This window comes from Barbus barbus, assembly GCF_936440315.1.
Source record: "Barbus barbus genome assembly, chromosome: 24".
Lineage (NCBI taxonomy): Eukaryota > Metazoa > Chordata > Actinopteri > Cypriniformes > Cyprinidae > Barbus > Barbus barbus.
This window is the reverse complement of record NC_136752.1, coordinates 9,588,040-9,609,434: the sequence shown is the minus strand read 5'-3', so window position 1 is coordinate 9,609,434 and position 21,395 is coordinate 9,588,040. Positions and strand designations below refer to the sequence as shown.

General features: G+C 34.3%; 2 protein-coding genes across 2 annotated transcripts; one reads left to right on the top strand and one right to left on the bottom strand.

The window, feature by feature from the left end:
* Positions 1 to 1,525: 1,525 nt before the first annotated feature.
* On the bottom strand, positions 1,526 to 11,005 carry LOC306844383 (breast cancer metastasis-suppressor 1-like protein-A). Its single transcript, XM_079376474.1, has 10 exons — positions 10,814 to 11,005; positions 10,640 to 10,730; positions 8,464 to 8,591; positions 7,054 to 7,133; positions 6,800 to 6,896; positions 6,603 to 6,716; positions 6,471 to 6,544; positions 6,149 to 6,188; positions 5,229 to 5,355; positions 1,526 to 2,775 (listed from the first exon to the last, which is right to left on the bottom strand). The coding sequence occupies exons 1-10, from the start codon at positions 10,947 to 10,949 to the stop codon at positions 2,658 to 2,660; spliced, it is 1,005 nt and encodes a 334-aa protein (XP_079232600.1). The 5' UTR covers positions 10,950 to 11,005; the 3' UTR covers positions 1,526 to 2,657.
* A 4,509-nt stretch (positions 11,006 to 15,514) lies between these two features.
* Positions 15,515 to 16,720, top strand: LOC306843877 (uncharacterized protein). Its single transcript, XM_079375574.1, has 4 exons — positions 15,515 to 15,592; positions 15,994 to 16,104; positions 16,178 to 16,259; positions 16,353 to 16,720. Exons 1-4 carry the CDS (start codon positions 15,565 to 15,567, stop codon positions 16,459 to 16,461), a joined length of 330 nt encoding a protein of 109 aa, XP_079231700.1. The 5' UTR covers positions 15,515 to 15,564; the 3' UTR covers positions 16,462 to 16,720.
* The last annotated feature ends 4,675 nt before the right edge of the window (positions 16,721 to 21,395 follow it).

The following is a 21,395-nucleotide window of genomic DNA, read 5'->3' as shown; positions in this document are numbered from 1 at the left end:
AAGATGGAAGAATGCTGATTTTGTAACATGGGAAATATGATTTTCAAAGGACAAGTTGCGGTCTAATATAACACCCAGATTTTTGACTTTAGAGGACGTAACAGTGCATCCGTCTAGTTACAAATTGTAATCCAAGAGATTTTGTGTACTGTTTTTTGGTCCAATAAGTAATATCTCTGTGTTATCTGAATTTAATAGGAGGAAATTATTGTTAATCCAATCTTTTAAATTTTTTACACAATCTATTAGCTTAGATAGTTTAGAAGTTTCATCTGGTTTTGTTGAGATATATAGTTGAGTATCATCAGCATAACAATGAAAACTAATCCCGTATTTTCTAATAATATTACCAAGAGGCAACATGTATATTGAAAATAGCAGAGGACCTAGGACAGATCCTTGTGGTACTCCATACTTTACTGGTGATAATTGTGATGACTCTCTATTTAAATGAACAAAGTGGTAGCGATCGGAGGATCTAAACCATCTTAAAGCCTGCCCTTGAATACAAGTATAGTTTTGTAATCGATCAATGAGTATATCATGGTCTATAGTGTCGAATGCAGCACTAAGATCAAGTAATACTAGCAATGAGATGCAGCCTTGGTCTGAAGCAAGAAGCAAGTCATTTGTAATTTTAACAAGTGCAGTTTCTGTGCTATGGTGAGGCCTGAAACCTGACTGAAATTCTTCATAGAGATCGTTTTTTTTTTTTGCAAGAAGGAGCACAATTGATTAGACACAACTTTTTCTAAAATTTTAGACATAAACGGAAGATGTGAAATGGGTCTGTAATTTTCCAGTTCATTAGAATCTAGTTGTGGTTTCTTAATAAGAGGCTTAATAACTGCCAGCTTGAATGGTTTTGGGACGTGACCTAAAGATAACGATGAGTTAATAATATTGAGAAGCGATTCTTCTGCTACAGGTAACAACTCTTTCAGTAGATTAGTGGGTACAGGATCTAGCAAACATGTTGTTGGCTTCTTGAATATTCATAAAACTTGAGCAGAAGGAATATCTCTGAGATTTCATTCATAAATGTCCCAAAGAAAAGATAATGTGAGAATTCAGATTGCAGAAATTAATTCTGCACGTCAAGATGCCCATAAAATGAAAATTGTTCATGATGTAACTACAGAAGAGTCAATGTAAGCTGCCATTTCGATATTAGGAAAAATATCGAAACTCTTTGGTCATTTTTGATGACCAAATGCTAATGGTCTAATCAGATTCAATGATCTATGCTAAGCTAAGCTAAAAGTGCTAGCGCCAGAACCGGAGATCGGCTGAATGGATTCAAAAACGGTAAAAATCAGCTGTTTAACTCTAGGGGAGTTGTAAAATGAGCCTATTTCCAGAAAAAAAGTGGAGTGTTCCTTTAATGCTGAATGATATCCTGTAAAAATGAATAGGAACACATTTCTGATTTGGTGTTTGCGAAGGAAGACTGGGAAACATTATGACCTTGTTTCTAATACTCCCATCAAGTAGGCTTACAGGATAAATACAAACACAACACAATGCCATGCAAAATCATCTTTATAACAGAATATGACATTTCCACTGCGAACTGAAGAAAAACTCCAGTGTCGAATAAAGCAATATAATTACATTCTGTGAATTCACAGTCCAGTCAGAGCTCTTTATTTGTTACAAAAATGGTCACATAATACTCATATATGATTGACAGATTTGAGGAGATTTTTATTAAAGCTGTAAACTGGATGTGTTGGACCTTTGTGGCTCTGTGACATCTGGAAGACATGGTTCTTTTGTCAGGATCGGTGTAGTGTTTGGTATGGCATTAAATAAAGCATTTTTAAATCAGTAATTAAAAAAAAAAAAAGAAATAAGTAAAATCTTGAAACTCGATGCACAATTACAAACCACTCAAGTGGTAAAACACTGAAAAATGTATGTGAACATTTGATAAATACTACAACATCATTCGGTACAACTGTTAGAGACTTTCACAATTTTCTTTTGGGCAATCAAAAAATACAATATTTAACAGAAATACAGCCAGACATGAATCATATATTTGATCAAAGGCTCAGAATATGCTACATTTGATTGGTTTAACAGAAAATAATAATAGTTACAAAACAAATACATGACTTGCACAAGCCCTGTTACGGTAATACTAAACTAAGACATTCTCCTAAATACTGCTATATGCATTTTATAGACTTTGAGTGAATTCACAAGTTATTGTCTATTATTTTTAGAGCAAGTAGAAAAATAACACTTCGTGGACTGTTCTGTTGTTTACAACATTATGCATCTCACAGACACAGAACAGGACACATGGCACTAACTCATTGCAGAACACTGAGACATGCTCCATAAATCAAACTCTGTATTTCATAAAGGCATGGAAATTGTCATGTGTTCAGTATCAGCAATAACAATAAGTTGGGCTTCACTGCTCTTCCGCTTTGAACAAGGCTTTACTGGCTCATCCTTGTCACCAAGGCAGACACACACTTTCACTTTTCCTTGGCAACCAGGTGTTTGTTTAGCAGCTCGAACTCAGGAAGTGGAAACATGTGATACATGCATGTAAGACCAAGTCCATCCAGCATGACCGAGTCGATATGGTGACAAACGGAGAACGGCGTGGAACCAGTGAAACGAGGACCGGAGGCGGATCTTTATGAGTGTTTTATAGTATATTTGCCTTTCTGGAGCTGAGAGATGTAAAGCTTTGATTTGCTGCCATCCAGACGTTTGTACCAAACCTCATCGTGGTTAATAGTGGTTATCGTGGCACTGGAGGAAATGAAAAAGCAAAGCATCACACATGAAAGAGTGTAAAATAAGTTCAAATGTGATGGTGTAGATCCTAAAATTACTGAACTTTTTGATCTGTAAGCTGCCATTGTGCTCTCCGTCACTTCTCATTTCCATAAAAACCAAATATAAACTTATTTAGATTAACTGAATTGTTCTTTAAAGGGGTCATCGGATGCCCATTTTCCACAAATTGATATGATTCTTTAGGGTCTTTATGAAAAGTCTATAACATACTTTGGTTAAAATTTTTGGTAGTGTAAAAAACACCTTCTTTACCCTGTCAAAATCAGCTGTGTTTTCAGCAAGCCGTTATTTAATACATGTTGCTTTAAATGCTAATGAGCTCTGCTGACCCCGCACCTCTCTTCAGTGGAGTGACGAGCAGTACTGTTTACTTTAGCCGCGAAACTGGCTAACTAGCACTTTATTAAGAAAGGCGATTTACAAAGATTCATAAAAAAAAAACCTTATACTCACTTCTTCTGTAGATGAAGCTGGAACACGAATAATTTACGCAAACATAGTAAACATTAACTTTAAAACAAAAGTAACGTTAATCCTCTGCGTCTTCAGCGGCTCAGATGTCGGGAGTAAATGATGATTGCTTTATTCATTATTACATCCAACAACAAAACACCTCATTCGCTTAATCGGAGACATTCTTGTTTTCCCCTGCACCGGAGTCGACACAATTTGCGGACAGCTCTCAGCTGACTCAGGGTGAGTCTAAGGTAAGACGGTCTTGTCAATCAACTATCGTGGAAGCGGCCTGTACAGAACTACTCATTCTGACAGGAACCTCAGAACAGCCTGATTTTAATATGTAAAACGGATTTAAAAAAATAAATAAAATACTGGGTGGATTTTTCTTTCATTATAGGATGGATGTGTACACACACTTCCAACACAGATTTATGTTCAAACAACTTGAAAAGTGAATTTTGCATCCGATGACCCCTTTAAAACATCATGGTAACTAGACTTTGGGTGCTTTCACACCTGCCTCGTTTAGTTCAGTTGAATCGCACTTAAATTTCGCTTTCCCTCTTGGTGCGGCTCGTTTGGATTCGGTTCGTAAACAAGTGAACTCTGACCAATAAGAGGACAGCTTTACTCACATGTGACTTGCATAAACACAGTTTGGTACGCTTTGCAATGTTGCCGTGTGAAAGCGAACCGAACTAAGAAGAAAATGCAACAATGTAACAAATGAATCCCTGTTTCGGAACAAAGCAAACGATCTACAGGTCTGAATGCACCCTATGAAGTGATTCTTTGTTATTTAAAAAAATGCTTTCCACGTAATGCTTTCCAGTGTTTGTTACGCACATTACTATATTAATATCAAGAACTATGTCAGTAACTTTTTTTATACACGTGTAAATACATTTCTTTTTTTCTTTCGCCTTCTTGATTGCTGGAAGTTATGTTTTATGATTCCTGAGGCTTTGGTTTTCTGTTATCCATTAGGTACCCCATTTTAAAGAGACTGCATGGGGAGGGCAGGAAAGTTTAATTGAAATGTGATATGTTATTTCGGTTTGTATATTGTTGTTAGTAATAAAAAAAAAGAACTATGTCAGTAACAAGCAGCTCAGAAAAAGGAAATACCCTGTACAGTTAATTAGAATTACTTTGTAATTATTTATGTAAATACATGGCAACCTGAACTCTGTAAAATGTGACAAAACAGCTACACATGTGTAAAAAATGAATTGAAAATGTTTTTTAAAGTTCTTATGTAAAGTGAAAAGTATACTATTTCATCATAAAGGAGAATTTTTTAACAATTGCATAAAAGCCTCAAAATAGACACATTCTGGCAAATGTAACAATTCAACACACGTAAAAAAAATGCACAAATAAGTATTATAATGATATAATATTATAATTGTATATATGTAATTATAGTAAATAATTCATGTAATAATTTTTGAAGGAAGTCTCATATGCTCACCAAAGGCTTTATTAATTTAGTCAAAAATACAGAAAAACAGTACTATTGTGAAATATTACAATCTAAAATAGTTTTTTATTTTAAAATGCAATTTATTGCTGTTATAGTAAAGCTGAATTTTCAGCATAATTACTCCAGTTTTCAGTGTCACATGATCCTTTAGAAATCATAATATGATGATTTGCTGCCCAAGAAACATTTGTTATTATTATTATCAATGTTGGAAACAGTTGGCCAGCTTTATTTATTTTTTTGTGTAAAAAATGATGGGAAAAAATTTATGGGAAACAAACTTAATGATAATAATGATGATAATTACTGATAATGATAACTTGATGAATAAAAGTATTAATTTTAAAATAATTAGATTTCTTTTTTTTTTTTTTTTTAAAGCAATTTACTCTCGGGGACAGAAAAGTTGCTGAATCACCTATATGTGTAAACACACACACAAACACACACACACACACACCTGGTGGGGTATTCGTCCTTCCTGTTGATACATATGGCCTGACCCCGGCTGTACCATTTGTTGTCATAGAACAGGCGTCCATCTTCTGATCGGGCAACATGATGGTGTCGTTCTGGTTTCAAAGGAGCTGAGACACACATACAGTTCAGAGAACTCACTTAAGACTGTCTTTACAGTCTACACAGGCTGACACAGAGATGTTACACGTCAAAATATAAAAACTATGCTCAAAATCCTTCTTGCCATTAGGCCTGTCACGATAACAACTTTTTGTTGTGCAATATATTGCCCCAGAAATAATTGCGATAAGTGATATTATTGTCATTTTAAGACCATTTTATGCCACTGAATATATGTGACCCTGGTGCCCAAAATCAGTCATAAGTAGCACTGGTATATTTGTAGCAATAGCCAACAATACATTGTATGGGTCAAAATGATACATTTTTCTTTTATGACAAAAATCATTAGGATATTAAGTAAAGATCACGTTCCAGCAAGATATTTTGTAAATTTCCTACTGTATATATATATATATATATATATATATATATATATATATATAAAACAACAACAAAAAACTTAATTATTGATTGATAATATGCATTGCTAAGGACTTCATTTGAACAACTTTAAAGGAGATTTTCTCAATATTTAGATTTTTTTTGCACCCTCAAATTCCAGATTTTCAAATAGTTATATCTCAGCCAAATATTGTCCGATCCTAACAAACCACACATCAACGGAAAGATTATTTATTCATTTATCTTTCAAAAGACTGGTTTTGTGGTCCAGGGTCACATATAATCATAATATAACAGCAAATTTTATGTAAATATAATGGGCAACAAATTATTGAGGTCACGTACATATATTGTGCGATAAGTCGATATATTGATTATTGCGACAGGCTTACTTACCATCTACTTTTACTCTATGAGGACCCATTGAAGCCATTGCCTATGGAAAAGCAAGTAGTTTATTAATGATAGAAAACTAATAGCTCACTTTCAAATATATAAATAAATTAATGAATAAAAATGTAAACATAAATATAAATGGACACCTTCAAAAATATTTTGTTCAGGATACATCAGGATTTGTCTTTATAGCAATGATCTTCAACACGATGTCAGCCAATTTTTTGCTTATAACAATAATGTCTAATTTGCAGACATTTATTACATTTTAAGATTTTTGGTATAAGAAATCTAAATAAATAAACAGTTGAAGTGAAATAACCTTTCTTATGGCAGTCCAGTCTTCAAGTATATCTAGGTCTTGCAACATGTAAACAATGTATGGTCGTGGGACGGCTCAGGAAACCAATGTTACAGCAATAAAGCAGCTGCCATAAACACAGATGTGCAGCACTAGCTACTTTATAAAGGATATCTGACACAACGACAGGTTTCTTCTTCTTCTTTCCAGGACTGAGGGGATCCTTCTTTTTATTCTTCCTAGACTGCAGACCATCATTCCACAGTTCTGGTGCAAGAGCACATCGATTAATTACATAAGTGAATAAAATATTTACATTTACACAGTACAAGTTACCATCTGTATTTTACCTGAAGTTATATCTATACTGTGTCTGTCCTCCTCCAGGCGTCTGATCTTCTCTTCCAGTTCACTCTGAACCGTGTCAAAAAGCAGGAGCTTCTCACTCTGTGGAAACACATCATGAATATTGTATGTTAACATTAAACCTCACTGATAAATTGAACAAATTGAGGGAGCAGGGCAGTCTTTAAGCAGGAAAAGACTGTGTGAATATGAAGTAAGTGTGGGGCCACCACAGATTTAGTCCTGGGCTCTTTTTTACCTCCCAGTGCTGGCTGGCTGCTTGCATCTCACAGTCGTATTTGTTTCTAACAGATTCCAAACAGAGCTCACGATAGACCCCTGAAATAATGCAGATGAGCAAAAAGTGACTAAAGACATCACAATACCATCAGAAAACGTGACCACAAAAGCAGTCTTAAGTCGCTGGGGTATATTTGTAGCAATAGCCTAAAACACATTGTATGGGTCAATATTATCCATTTTTCTTTTATGCCAAAAATCATTAGGATATTAATTAAATATCATATTCCATGAAGATATTTTGTAAACTTCTTACCATAAATATACCAAAACTTAATTTTTGATTAGTAATATGCATAGCTAAGAACTTCATTTGGACAACTTTAAAGGCGATTTTCTCAATATTCAGATTTTTCTGCACCCTCAGATTTTCAAATAGTTGTATCTTGGCCAAATATTGTCCGATCCTAACAAACCATACATCAATGGAAAGCTTATTTATTATAATGTATAAATCTCAATTTTGAAAAATGGACACTTAAGACTGGTTTTGTGGTCCAGGGTCACAAATCAGACAAACAAACTGATGAATGTAGAAAGAGGAAGTCATCATAATATACACTTGCTAAAATGTGTGCTGGGGCTAAAACAAAGCTCTGCTATAAATAGGCTATTAACACCCAGATTTATCTGTCTTTATAGCATGGGTCTTCGACACAATGTTTGCAACATTTTAGTCTAATTTGAATATTACTATTATTAATAATACTATAAATATTCTTCTAATTATTAGGCTTATACTTTAAAAATTGTTAAAAAATGTCTAATTTGTAAACATTTACTATTATTATTACTAGGTCAATTATATTATATTTAATTTATTTATTTGTGAAAAATGGAAATATAAGATTTTTAAAAAGAAATGTACTTTTGCATCAAACTGATCAAAATTGACAGCACATTTGTTTTTCTTTTGATAATTTCAAATCAGTAAATTAAAATGATTTCTAAAGAAAAATCAGGAATAATTATATTTTTTAAATTTAAAAGTGCAAAGAAATTAAAAAATCTATTGGAAATTATAATAATATTTTACAACATATAAATGCAGTCTTGATGAGCCTAAGAGACTTTCAAAAACATCTTACAAAACCCAACATTGTACCAACATCTACAACCAGTTAACGAGGTTTATATGTTAGATGTAGATGCAAAATACAGGCTAATGTTTAATGTAAGCATTATGACAGCATGTAAATATATTAATAACTACAGTACATGTTATAGGCCAAGCTTTAAATGCAATATTCCTGACCTGAAACAGTACAGTATAATATAACAAACACGAACGACTGAATTCCTGTAAACTACAGAGTTTAAATACTTCAGTAACGCCTTTACACTAACAGTATGTTTGTCTGGAGCTGACCTGCGACTTTGGTTCGGATCTGCATGTTCTCCTGAAGGGTGGCCAGGGGTTCGAGGTACTCCGGAGCACTGCCAGCTATCACTTCTTGCAATTTAAGATCCACCTGACTCAGCCTCTCTTTATACAACCTAAAGAGAGGTATCATAACATACAGTCTGGAGACTTCACATGAAATATGTGTAGGATATTTACAAAATATCTTCATGCAACATGATCTTAATATCCTAATGATTTTTGGCATAAAAGCGACTTAAGGCTGGTTTTGTGGTCCAGGGTCACATATTTATGGCAAGCCGTTCAGGAAATAATTCATGTGTATTGTGTTAATATGGATTGGTTCTCTGGTTGAATGTATGGTTTAATGACAAACGCGTTCGTTTATAATACATTGTTATAACCAGACATATATTGGTTTAGATACATCGGTCTGATCACATGCACGTGGGTTTGCTCCTGTATACGTTGGTTTGTTCAAGTAAACATTGGGCTCCTCAAATATGCAATGGTTTCCTCAACTATATATTGGTTGAGATAAATCGGTTTCCTCAAGTATACACTGGTTTCTTCAAGTATACATTGGTTTGTATATATATCGTTTTCTTCAAGTATGTTATGGTTTAGATACATTGGTTGGCTCCGGTATACATTGGTTTGTTCAACTGTATATCGGCTTAGATACATCGGTTTACTTAAGCTTATATAGGTTTTTACAATTATATATTGGTTTAGATACATCGGTTTCCTCAACTATGTATTGGTTATTATATATTGGTTTATTCAAGTATATATTGGTCTGTATATATTGGTTTCTTCAAGAATATATTGGTTTGTATATATATTGGTTTTTTCAAGTACATATTGGTTTGGATGAAACCAACGTATACAAACCAATACATCGCTGAGAAAACCGATGCATCCAAACCAATATATACTTGACGAAACCAACGTATACAAACCAATACATCGCTGAGAAAACCGATGTATCCAAACCAATATATACTTGAAAAAACCAACGTATACAAACCAATACATCGCTGAGAAAACCGATGTATCCAAACCAATATATACTTGAAAAAACCAACGTATACAAACCAATACATCGCTGAGAAAACCGATGTATCCAAACCAATATGTATTTGACGAAACCAACGTATACAAACCAATACATCGCTGAGAAAACCGATGTATCCAAACCAATATATACTTGAAAAAACCAACGTATACAAACCAATACATCGCTGAGAAAACCGATGTATCCAAACCAATATATACTTGAAAAAACCAACGTATACAAACCAATACATCGCTGAGAAAACCGATGTATCCAAACCAATATATACTTGAAAAAACCAACGTATACAAATCAATACATCGCTGAGAAAACCGATGTATCCAAACCAATATGTATTTGAAAAAACCAACGTATACAAACCAATACATCGCTGAGAAAACCGATGTATCCAAACCAATATGTATTTGAAAAAACCAACGTATACAAACCAATACATCGCTGAGAAAACCGATGTATCCAAACCAATATATACTTGACGAAACCAACGTATACAAACCAATACATCGTTGAGAAAACCGATGTATCCAAACCAATATGTACTTGAAAAAACCAATATATATACAAACCAATATATTCTTGAAGAAACCAATATATACTTGAATAAACCAATACATAGTTGAGGAAACCGATGTATCTAAACCAATATATAATTGAAAAAACCTATATAAGCTTAAGTAAACCGATGTATCTAAGCCGATATACAGTTGAACAAACCAATGTATACCGGAGCCAACCAATGTATCTAAACCATAACATACTTGAAGAAAACGATATATATACAAACCAATGTATACTTGAAGAAACCAGTGTATACTTGAGGAAACCGATTTATCTCAACCAACATATAGTTGAGGAAACCATTGCATATTTGAGGAGCCCAATGTTTACTTGAACAAACCAACGTATACAGGAGCAAACCCACGTGCATGTGATCAGACCGATGTATCTAAACCAATATATGTCTGGTTATACCAATGTATTATAAACGAACGCGTTTGTCATTAAACCATACATTCAACCAGAGAACCAATCCATATTAACACAATACACATGAATTATTTCCTGAACGGCTTGCCATACATATTGCAGGTTTTAATCACTTACTGGTCCTTCAGGTCTGTGAACTGCTTCTCAAGATTTGTCATCTCATCTAAACACTCCATTCGCCTTCTTTCACAGTCTTCATCATCCATGTCTGCAGGAACATCATTATGTATTACTCTCCGACACACAACAAAGGCCGTTTTTGTTTTTCTCGTGGAGTAATGTTAAGGTTACCTGAAGTGTCTCCATCCTCAGACGCGGTCGAGCTCACAGAGTCCTCTTCGTCGGAGCTGCTGGCCTCTTGTTCGGGATAGTCCACGTCCATTTCTTCGTGGTTATTCTCTTTTCTATCACGCGGGTGAACTGGCATCCTACTTGAACTATATAACACAGTAAACAACCCACTGAGACGAAGACTACACCACCGGCCGGTGTTATGGATCAACTGGGGATCGTGTTAACTGGGGGTGTGCGCGTGCACGCTAAAATGTTTACCTGGATTTCCAGCAGATGTTAGACGGCGACAGATTCGTCACTGAGATATTCCACGGATCATAGACTAAAAAACGTTTTTCACCAGTTGTATACATTGGCATCAAGCATAATAAAGCGTTTTGATTCCGCGATGTCCGTACCTGTGTATGTCCCGCGGTTTTAGGGAAGTTTACCATGCTCCGGAGTCACGCTCACAATCACGCCCACTTTAACATGGGACATTAGTTTCAATGGATGATCAAACTCTACTACGAACTGAAATACAAATGGAAGTATTTTCTTTTCAATATTACTGGATCACATTGTGTCTGTAGTGTGTTGCATGTGTTATAATGAACAGATATGGGCCTAGATTAAGTTAAAATTAGCAGTAGACCTAAAACAAACATGAATTGCAAAGTCAATATTTTTTTTTATTGACAAGCCTGTTCATTGAGTTTACGATTGTTCTTAATCAAATTATTTCTTTTCTGAGTGATTATATAGAGAGGGGGGAGGGGTGTGAAGAAAAAAACAGAGATAAGCTACTTTGGCTTGAGTTTGTGTGATTTTGCTCTGCTGATTTTATTATCTGAGATCTCTTGTACAGTCAGCTCTGGTGCCTCTGTATACTCTTCCCTGGACATAAAGCTTCATCATGGATTTGTGACTGATCTGAAATCAACATTTTGCATTGGCTTAGAACTCTTTTCAGAACAATGCTGTATTCAGTTTCTTATAGTAATATAATCAATTAAATTAACTTCATTTTATATACGTTTGTCTGTATTGTACTGTATATTATGCTCAGTTAGGTGTTTGAATATAAATGTTGTGACTCTGTTTCATTGAACATGTAGAGAACACTTTGTCTAAAGTTAATTCTAAGTTCACGACTCCTGCTTTTCATTTTACATACAGGCCTGGTCTCTTGCCAGACTATGCTTGTGTTTCCGACCGTAGAGAAAACATGTTATGAGCAGAGCAGGATTCAAGCCAAACTCTTTAATACTGTATGTGTGATGAACACAGGAAGGCATTTTTCCACAATATGTGTGAGCGATATATGTCACATGTATGGAATGTTTACATTTTTAAGGTGACAAAGTGATTGACAGGCGTCTAATAAAAGTGAGCCATGCTGTAGGATCTTTCTTACTGCCTCATATCTTATTTTTCTATTTTCCATACTGTCTTTTTTATGAAAGTCCTGTGACAATCACTCAACAGCCACAACTTTTTCATGACTGACAGGCAGAGCATGATACTCTGATGATGAATAATTACATATATGGCTAATATTGCAAAAGACAGTATACATCACTAACCTCATAATCATTTGGCATCGTACACAAATATGATACCTCTCTCCCAAACATTATTTAGAATAGGAAAACCAATATTTACTTTATTGCAGACTTCTTGAACTAAAAATATGACAAAGAAGTCTGTCAGTTTCATAAATAATGAGTGTGGGCCTCTTTATATATATATATATATATATATAGATAATTTTGAATTATGCCAGTTATCTTCATTTCAGTGGTAAGAACCTCACTAACATTTGGATTCAGCCTTTCTGAAGATTTTAGATGACACTAACACCTGTGAAGAGATAACAACCCCTGCAAAAAAACTTATGATCCCAACTCCGAATCAACATGCAAAACTGCTAAATTATCCTTATATTGCAATCATTATGATCACAATCATTGCCTAAACATGTTTGTGCTTAACTGAATGATGTTCACTACCCAGATCCAGCCCGTTTCCAGTCCAGATGGTGGATCAGCTCCTAGAGAAGACCACGACATCTCTGAATGTCAGTGGAGACCATGTCAACTAGATGTGCCCTACAGACAGATCCCCTGCGAAGACCTCTTCACCTCGACAGTCATCAGCACAACTAAACTGAGCACTGAATCAACGATGAACTGACTTTAACTGAGAAACTGACTGTTTACTATTGTCCTCATATTAGAGCTGCTTTAGCTGAATTGAACTTTCTTTGCATTGACACACTATTTCAGTATTTAACACTGTTAAGCTCCTTTGACACGATATGTATTGTATAAAGTGCTATATAAATAAAGGTGACCTCACTTGACTTGACAGACCTCTATTATAAAACTGTACATTTCTGCAATATGGACATTACATCAACAGTCATTTCTGACAGCAGATTTCTCTTCATAGTAAAAAAAAAGAAAAAGCATTTTATGTAAAGATGCTTTAAGCTATGTATTATTAAAAGTGGGGTGGTGATGGCGCAGTGGATAAGACACATGCCTTTGGTGTGAGAGACCCGGGTTCGAATCCACTGTGAGACACCAATGTGTCCCTGAGCAAGACACTTAACCCCTAGTTGCTCCAGAGGCGTGCGACCTCTGACATATATAGCAATTGTAAGTCGCTTTGGATAAAAGCGTCAGCTAAATGAATAAATGTAAAAGTGTGTGTGTGTTTGCCTCAACACCTAACTATGTATATACGTTTGTTGAACATTCCCTATTCAGCATAATTCACTGCATTTTATCTGTCACTAATTCGAAATTATATGCATAATGCAAAACTATAGCTTGTTTATCGTACAATTGTCATTAGAATATATATATATATACACTGTATATATATATATTGAAACGAATTTAAGATAGCCTAAACAAATTAATCTGGGCGTGGTCTGAGACGTGACCTGAAAACGCATTAAGACTTCCCTTAAACCGCGTCAGATACATTTGAACATGGACAGGGGAACATAATACAATAATACAAAGTCCATACATAAGTCCAATAATACAAAACATTCACAAATAATGTGGAAAGCTTTGAAATCTGTTCCGTTGAAAATTCCCTGTGACGAATCTGTGGAGGTCCAACGTCTGCTGGAAACTCAGGTAAAACTATTAGCGTGCACGCGCATGTCCCCAGTTAACACGATCCCCAGTTGATCCATAACACCGGCGAAGAAAACCACGTTTCAAACATGGATTCGTGGATGACCAATCATCAGGCTGCTAGACACGTGACTTCATTAAACCTGTAAGTTCATTGGTCAGATTCTGTTTACACATAACCCGCTGCATGATGGGATCTGTAGTACTTTGAATGAGTATTTTTAAAAGGCCTACCACAAATACTTTTATTGATGTTTGTGTTATTTTCTGTCAGGCAACAATACATTAGTAGATTTAAAATACATTTTCATTTAGTAATTTAGCAGACGCTTGTAGCCAATCAGAAAGAGCAATAATAAGCAAATGCTATGAAAAGTCTCAGTTAGCCTAAAGCAGTACACGTAGCAAGGTTAATATATATATATATATATATATAAAAATAAAACAGATAGAAAGAATAGAAAAATAATATAGAAAATAGTGTTGTTGTTTTTGTTGTTGTTTTCTTTAAATATAAGCAGTTAGAAAACAAATAGAGTTCAAGTCTTGTGTTTTTTTTTTTTTTAAATAAAATAAAATAAATACAGTTCAAGGGTCGTGTTTTTTTTATTTAAAAAATAAATAAATAAAATAAAAAATAGATAAAAGATAAGGATTACCAGAATACCAGGATTTCTAAATAGCCGAAAATGTCCGGGTTTGGATTTGTTTTCGTATTGTTATTTGCTTTGTACATACTTTTCTTTTCTGTTTGTATTGTAATCTTTATTGTTTATTATTGCAATAAAAATAAAAAAGACTGAAAAGCAGTTTGACCAATAGCGTGCAGGCATTGTACATAATCGACCAATCGTGGCCCGCGAGAGGGTGGGATCTATGGAGAACGGTCACCGCAATGCAAATATGCGAACTATATAATGCATGAGACTGTGGAGTACAAGTCAACAGGAAAACAAAGCCAAAACTCGGACATTTTAGGCAACTTGAGAAATCCCGGCCAGGACATATCTAGAAAAATAAGACTCTTAGTCAAGCACCCGAGATGTGAATGCGGTTCAATGGAAAACAGCGCCCTCTAAATGAAGAAACGTTTGTGTCAAATACAACCTGACTGCCAACCAACAGAGGGCCCTGTCTGCAAACGATTTACATTCAAATCATTCATTCACATTCCTTACATTCAAACAAATCAGGCAACCAGTGCCCTGCAAAGTCCTCTCCATTTAAAGCTTCAATCAAATCAAAATCACTCACTCATTCGTTTCTGTCACTTATTTTCATCATGTAGCTCAAATATGGCCTTTGTCCCGGAAAAGCCCACATTGGCCTTAAATATGAATTCTGAAAGTTCAAGATGATAAAGATGTAGTTTTGAAGAGGCGTCACTTGTAATAAGGCTACATGGCCTCCTCCGCTAGCAAGCCACAATCCCACCTGCATGGGCTTAAACACGCAGACCAAAATCAAGTCAATTGTGAATAGTTTTATTAGTCAAATGAGTATATTTCACTACTGTTGAAACAAATCTTGAAAGTGCATCTTTTAAATGTTAAGGAATCGATGCATTTTTGCAACATTTGAAAAAGATTCACTCACAAAGATTGACATCCAACAATGCCTTCCCAGAGTGCTTCATCTACAGGTCAGAAATTAAAGTTAGAAAGTCGATAACGCACAAATATATGTTTCATTTTATATTTCATTTGAACAGCTGCAGGTCATGATCTAAAGCAGTGGTTCTCAGACTTTAGGCCCGTTATTGTCCATAACAATTATTCATTTTTGTAAGAAACTTCCTGTGGCATTTCTGCTGTAACTGAAAACACGGCTTGTTTGAAAACTTTTTTGTAAAAATGATTATTAACAGTAACTAGAAGTGTTAATACATTTAATTTAACGCTAATTAATCATTTGTTTTGTGCTTCGAAGAAGTCTAAGATCCTATACCCTTAAAAACAAAAGTTATTGAGGGTGATTTAATTCAATTTTATATAATCTAAAGACTAATCTAAAGATTTATAGTCAATTTTTTGTCTTGTTCAGCAAACTCCAGTCAGTATCTCCTGTCCAGCCATCAGCCTGAATGGAGGTCTTCATGCTCACCTGTCGTGTTCATGATGACCAACAGTAGATCTTATATTTATGCAATCTCAGGTAAAACACTGTACAGCACACATGATTACACTTATTGTCCTTCAGTATCATACTGCATGATTGTTTTCTTCAGGCGGCTGCTGTTCTCTTCAGCCTACGGCTCAACCTGTGACTGAACAGGCTTCCTCATCTGTCAAGAGTGAGAGCGAGTGGAAGTGAGCACGGATGTTAGAGATCAATGATATAGGCTACCTTTGTGTGTTAACCTTGGCTGGTGATTTGATTTTAATATCATGTGTCTTCTGCAGCTCAGAGGAGACTGTTCCCAGCAGCAGCATCAGTATGCTCTCTTTATGCTGCGGCTGCTGCAAACCCAACAGAGAAAACAGTGAAAATGACCCCGAACGCTGTGAATGAGACACTCACAAAAAGACATGGCTGGAGAGGGTGGACAAAGAGCCTGACCTGACATGGATCTGCAGCGTTGATGAAGTTCACTTGCATATATATTTCTTATATGTCTTACATATAATATAATTATTATATGTCAGAATCTGCAGTTGTAGACTTTTACCTTGCCAGCTACAGATGTTTTTGTAACAGTTGAGTGAAAAGCACATCCTGAATTGATGTCATGCATGAGGACATGTTTGACGGATATTAAAAATTTTACTTGAAAAAACAAAACAAAAAATCATACATTCAACCATCAATACATTGTAGTGGTCAAACTTATCGATTTTTCTTTTATACCAAAAATCAATAGGATGCTAAGCAAAGATTTCTTACTGTAAATATATCAAAACCTAATTTTTGATTAGTAATATGCATTGCTAAGAACTTCATTTGGACAACTTTAAAGGTGATTTTCTCAATATTTAGATTTTTTTGCACCCTCAGATTCCAGATTTTCAGTTATATATCAGCCAAATATTATCCTATCCCAACAAACCATACATCAATGGAAAGCTTATTTATTCAGATGTATGAATCTTAATTTTTTAAAAATTGACCCTTATGACTGTTTATGTGGTCCATGGTCACATATTAAAAAACTACAAAAATGGCAATGACATTACAAAATTACTAAAACTTTAATTATATAATTATAATTTAAATGGAAAACATACAAATAAAAAAAACTAAATATGTTCGGTGCAATCCCCTGTTTAGTTATTACAATATATTGCTTAATAATACAGCAGTTTAGTGATCCCTTACAAAACTAAAATATTGGATTACATTGGAAAATAAAATGTAATATATTAATAAATTTCCATACATGGAAAACATGTGCTTATATTTTTCAATATACTGCAATGTGCATGGACCACATTGCAGTATATTTATGGCTATTGATACGTATAAAATTGGATAGCAATTAAGACATAAACGGCAATATACATACATACATAGTCTTGATATTGAAACGCTCAATAAATTTCTCTTTCATAAGTCACCGGGTTTATATAAAGCTGAACACATATTCATAAACTTTATCGCACTTTATTTTTTGCATAGCTACACATATTATATATGAAAATATGTGATTGATAGTGCTGTCAAACGATTAATCGCATCCAAAATAAAAGTTTTTGTTTACATAATATGTGTGTGTACTGTGTATATTTATTATGTACAGTATTTTGAAAATATCTACATGTACATTTATATATTTATAATCTTATATTTTATATTACATATAAATATATTTAATATATAAACATAACATATGTTTCTTAAATATATGCAATGGTGTGTTTGTATTTATATACACATACGTTTTGGACAGTTAGATGTCTTGGTAAAGGCATGGAAACATGGTCGATGAAAAATGAGATTTGACATACATAAATTAATCAATTGAGCATTTTATATATAATATGTAACACTTTACAATAAGGTTCATTAGTTAACATTAATCAGTGCATTAATTAATATTAACTAACAATGAGCAATACATTTGTTACAGTGTTTATTTATCTTTGTTAATGTTAAGTAATAAAAATACAACTGTTCATTGTTAGTTCATGTTAGCTCTGGTCCATTAATTAATATTAACAGATGAAACTTTGGATTTTAATAATGTATGTTGCAATTAATATGAATGAGATTAATAAATTATAAATTATAAAGTATTTTTCATTGTTAGTTTGTTAACTAATGTAGTTAACTAACGTTAACAAATGGAAACATGTTGTAAAGTGTTACCTATACAACTACAAATATATGGATAAATATCACAATATATTTTTTCTTCATGACTGTGTACAAACAACGCACATGTTCCCATATAAATGTGATTATCTGTAGTAAATATGTTCAAAAACAGTACCATATTTTATCACATGAACATTTATATATTGTGTATTACTGAATATAAATTTACATGCATTAATATTCTACAGTCATGGTCAGAATTATTGGCACCCTTGGTATATATGATCAAAGAAGGCTCTGAAAATAAACCTGCTTTATTAATCCCTTTGATCTTTATAAATGTTTTTCTGGACACAATTATTGGTACCCCTAGAAATTCTTATAGGTAAAATATCTCTGAAGTATATTCCCATTCATATTCACAATGATGAGCACTCCAGGGTGATTATGAACATGAAATTATCCAGCCATGGCTTCCTGTTTCACAGAAATATAAATAGGAGGGAAAACAAAGCCAAATTCCCTTAATCATCCACCACAATGAGAAAAATAAATAAGATAGAGAATAAGAAAAAGATAAATGAGCTTCACAAATTAGTGAAGTGGCTTTAAGAAAAGAGCTAGAGTAGTGAAAATTCCCATTTCCACCATCAGGGCAATAATGACGAATTTCCAATCAACATAAAATGTAATGAAACTGCCTGGAAGAGGACGTGTGTCTATATCGTCCTAATGCACGGTGAGAAGGAGAGTTTGAGTGGCTAAAGACTCTCCAAGGACCACAGCTGGAGAATTGCAGAAAATAGTTGAGTCTCGGGGTCAGAAAACCTTAAAAAAAGTGTCAAACAGCCCCTATATCACCACATGTTGTTTGGGAGGATTTCAAGAAAAATTCTCCTCACTCATCCAGAAACAATCTCCAGCATATTCAGTTATCAGACACGACTGGAGCTTTACATGTGACTGGCTTCTATGGTCAGATGTAACTAAAAAAATGAGCTTTTTAGCAGCAAACACTCAAGCTAGGTTTGGTGAACACAGGGATAAAAAGTACCCCATGTGTACAATGAAATATACTGCTGTATTTTTGATGTTGTGGGCCTATATTTCTGCTGGAGGTCCTGGACATCTTGTTTAGACACATGGCATCATGGATTCTATCAAATACCAACAGATAAAAAAATCAAAAAGTAACTCTGACTCTGTTAGAAATCTTATAATGGGCCATGTTTGAATCTTCCGACCGTACAATATTCCAAACACAAACCTTAAAAACAACACAAAAATGGGTCACTGAGCACAAAACCATGTCCTCTGACCTGAACCCTGTAGAAAATGAGTGAGGTGAACTGAAGAGAAGAAGCACCGTCATGGAGCTGGGAATCTAAAGGATCTGGAGTGATTCTGGATGAAGGGATGGTCTCTGATTTCTTGTCGGGTGTTCTCTAACCTCATCAGGCATTATAGGAGAAAATTTAGAGCTGTTAAACTGGCAAATGGAGGTTTCAAAAAGTATTGAATAAAAGGGTGCCGTTAATAAAGTGAAAAAATGTGAAGTGACATACTGCCAGGTATAGTGACCCATACTCAGAATTCGTGCTCTGCATTTAAGCCATCCAAAGTACACACACAGCAGTGAACACACACACACCGTGATCACACACCCGGAGCAGTGGGCAGCCATTTATGCTGCGGCGCCCGGGGAGCAGTTGGGGGTTCGGTGCCTTGCTCAAGGGCACCTCAGTCGTGGTATTGAGGGTGGAGAGAGCACTGGACATTCACTCCCCCCACCTACAATCCCTGCCGGCCTGAGACTCGAACCTGCAACCTTTGGATTACGAGTCCAATTCTCTAACCATTAGGCCATCTAATTGTGGCCAATGTGTATTAGAGATAAACATTTATTTCATAATGATATTTCCTCCCATTATAAATGAAAGGTTAGATTTTTGTGATTTTTAAAAAAAATAAAAGATCAAAAGGATTAACAATGCAGATTAATTTTCACAGCCTTCTTTGATCATATTTACCAATACCAACAATTCTGGCCACGGCTGTATATACTAATATACATATACTGTCACATATTTACATGAAAAGTGTGAATTCCTTATTATTTAATATATTGTACTATATTAATACAATATGTTATTGAGTATATTTTCAATATACATTAAATAATTTAATATATTGATTATAATTTTCTTTGTTTAAGGGATTGTGGTGTAATATCTAATGATTTTTAGTTGCATTTTGATGATTTTGTTGCACTTGAAATAAAATAAAACAAAATAAAACACTGTCAAAATGTCACACTGTTCTGATGCTGCTGTTAGGTTAGTGTGTATGTAAAGACTGAAACAAAACTTATATTATGATATTATAATCCTGCAAAAACAGCATTTTTAATATACTGTAATGCATGTACAGTTTTAGCCTATCAACTATTTCAAATCCAAACAGGCTAAAACAATATATACACGCACACAATTCAATATAAAAACTGTATCATATATATATATGATTTTATCTTATGTAAGTTGTAGTATAACTATATCAAATCTACAGCATCACTTACAGCACTCACTGTATGATGTTTTCCTTTATTACAACAATTGACAAATATGAAGACCTTTATATTGTATCATACACAAATTATAAGATCTGCTCTTGCTGACTCATATGAAGACGTATGGCAGGCGTAAAAGTGTGGAAAAGGCCACTAGGTTTTGTTGTGTCACGCACAGAGAATACTCAAAAAACAGATTGCAGATCAGATCAGTGTCACCGATGCTCATTTAGACCATTTTGCATCATCACACCATATTTACAGGAAACTGCTGTCCATTTTGAGAATTGAGAACTGTCTTGAACAGCCACCCGCTTAAGATCAATTTCATATAAAAAGTTGATGTGTAAGTGTGATGCGTATGATGATGTGCGTGAATGATGTGATAAAATATGCGTAAGGCAAACAAACACTGAATGCATTGAAATTAAACAGGACGTTTTACGATTGTAAAATATTTTGACGAAGAAAAGTTGATGTAAAAATCAAATACAAAAAGAAAGAAACTGATGTACATTTTCTAATGCTATACTTTTCACTGAATGTGCATAATAATAATAAGAATAATTGCCCATTTACTTGATGCACAAAATGAAAAAAGAATGAAATTGGTGAATATTTT

Coding starts and splice junctions, on each gene's coding strand:
- LOC306844383 (XM_079376474.1), bottom strand. CDS start 10,949: ATGCCAGTTCACCCGCGTGATAGAAAAGAGAATAACCACGAAGAAATG. Junction 7,134..8,463: donor GATCCGAACCAAAGTCGCAG/GTCAGCTCCAGA, acceptor GCATTATTTCAG/GGGTCTATCGTGAGCTCTGT. Junction 6,717..6,799: donor CAGTATAGATATAACTTCAG/GTAAAATACAGA, acceptor CTCTTGCACCAG/AACTGTGGAATGATGGTCTG.
- LOC306843877 (XM_079375574.1), top strand. CDS start 15,565: ATGCCTTCCCAGAGTGCTTCATCTACAG. Junction 16,105..16,177: donor TTATATTTATGCAATCTCAG/GTAAAACACTGT, acceptor TGTTTTCTTCAG/GCGGCTGCTGTTCTCTTCAG. Junction 16,260..16,352: donor AAGAGTGAGAGCGAGTGGAA/GTGAGCACGGAT, acceptor TGTCTTCTGCAG/CTCAGAGGAGACTGTTCCCA.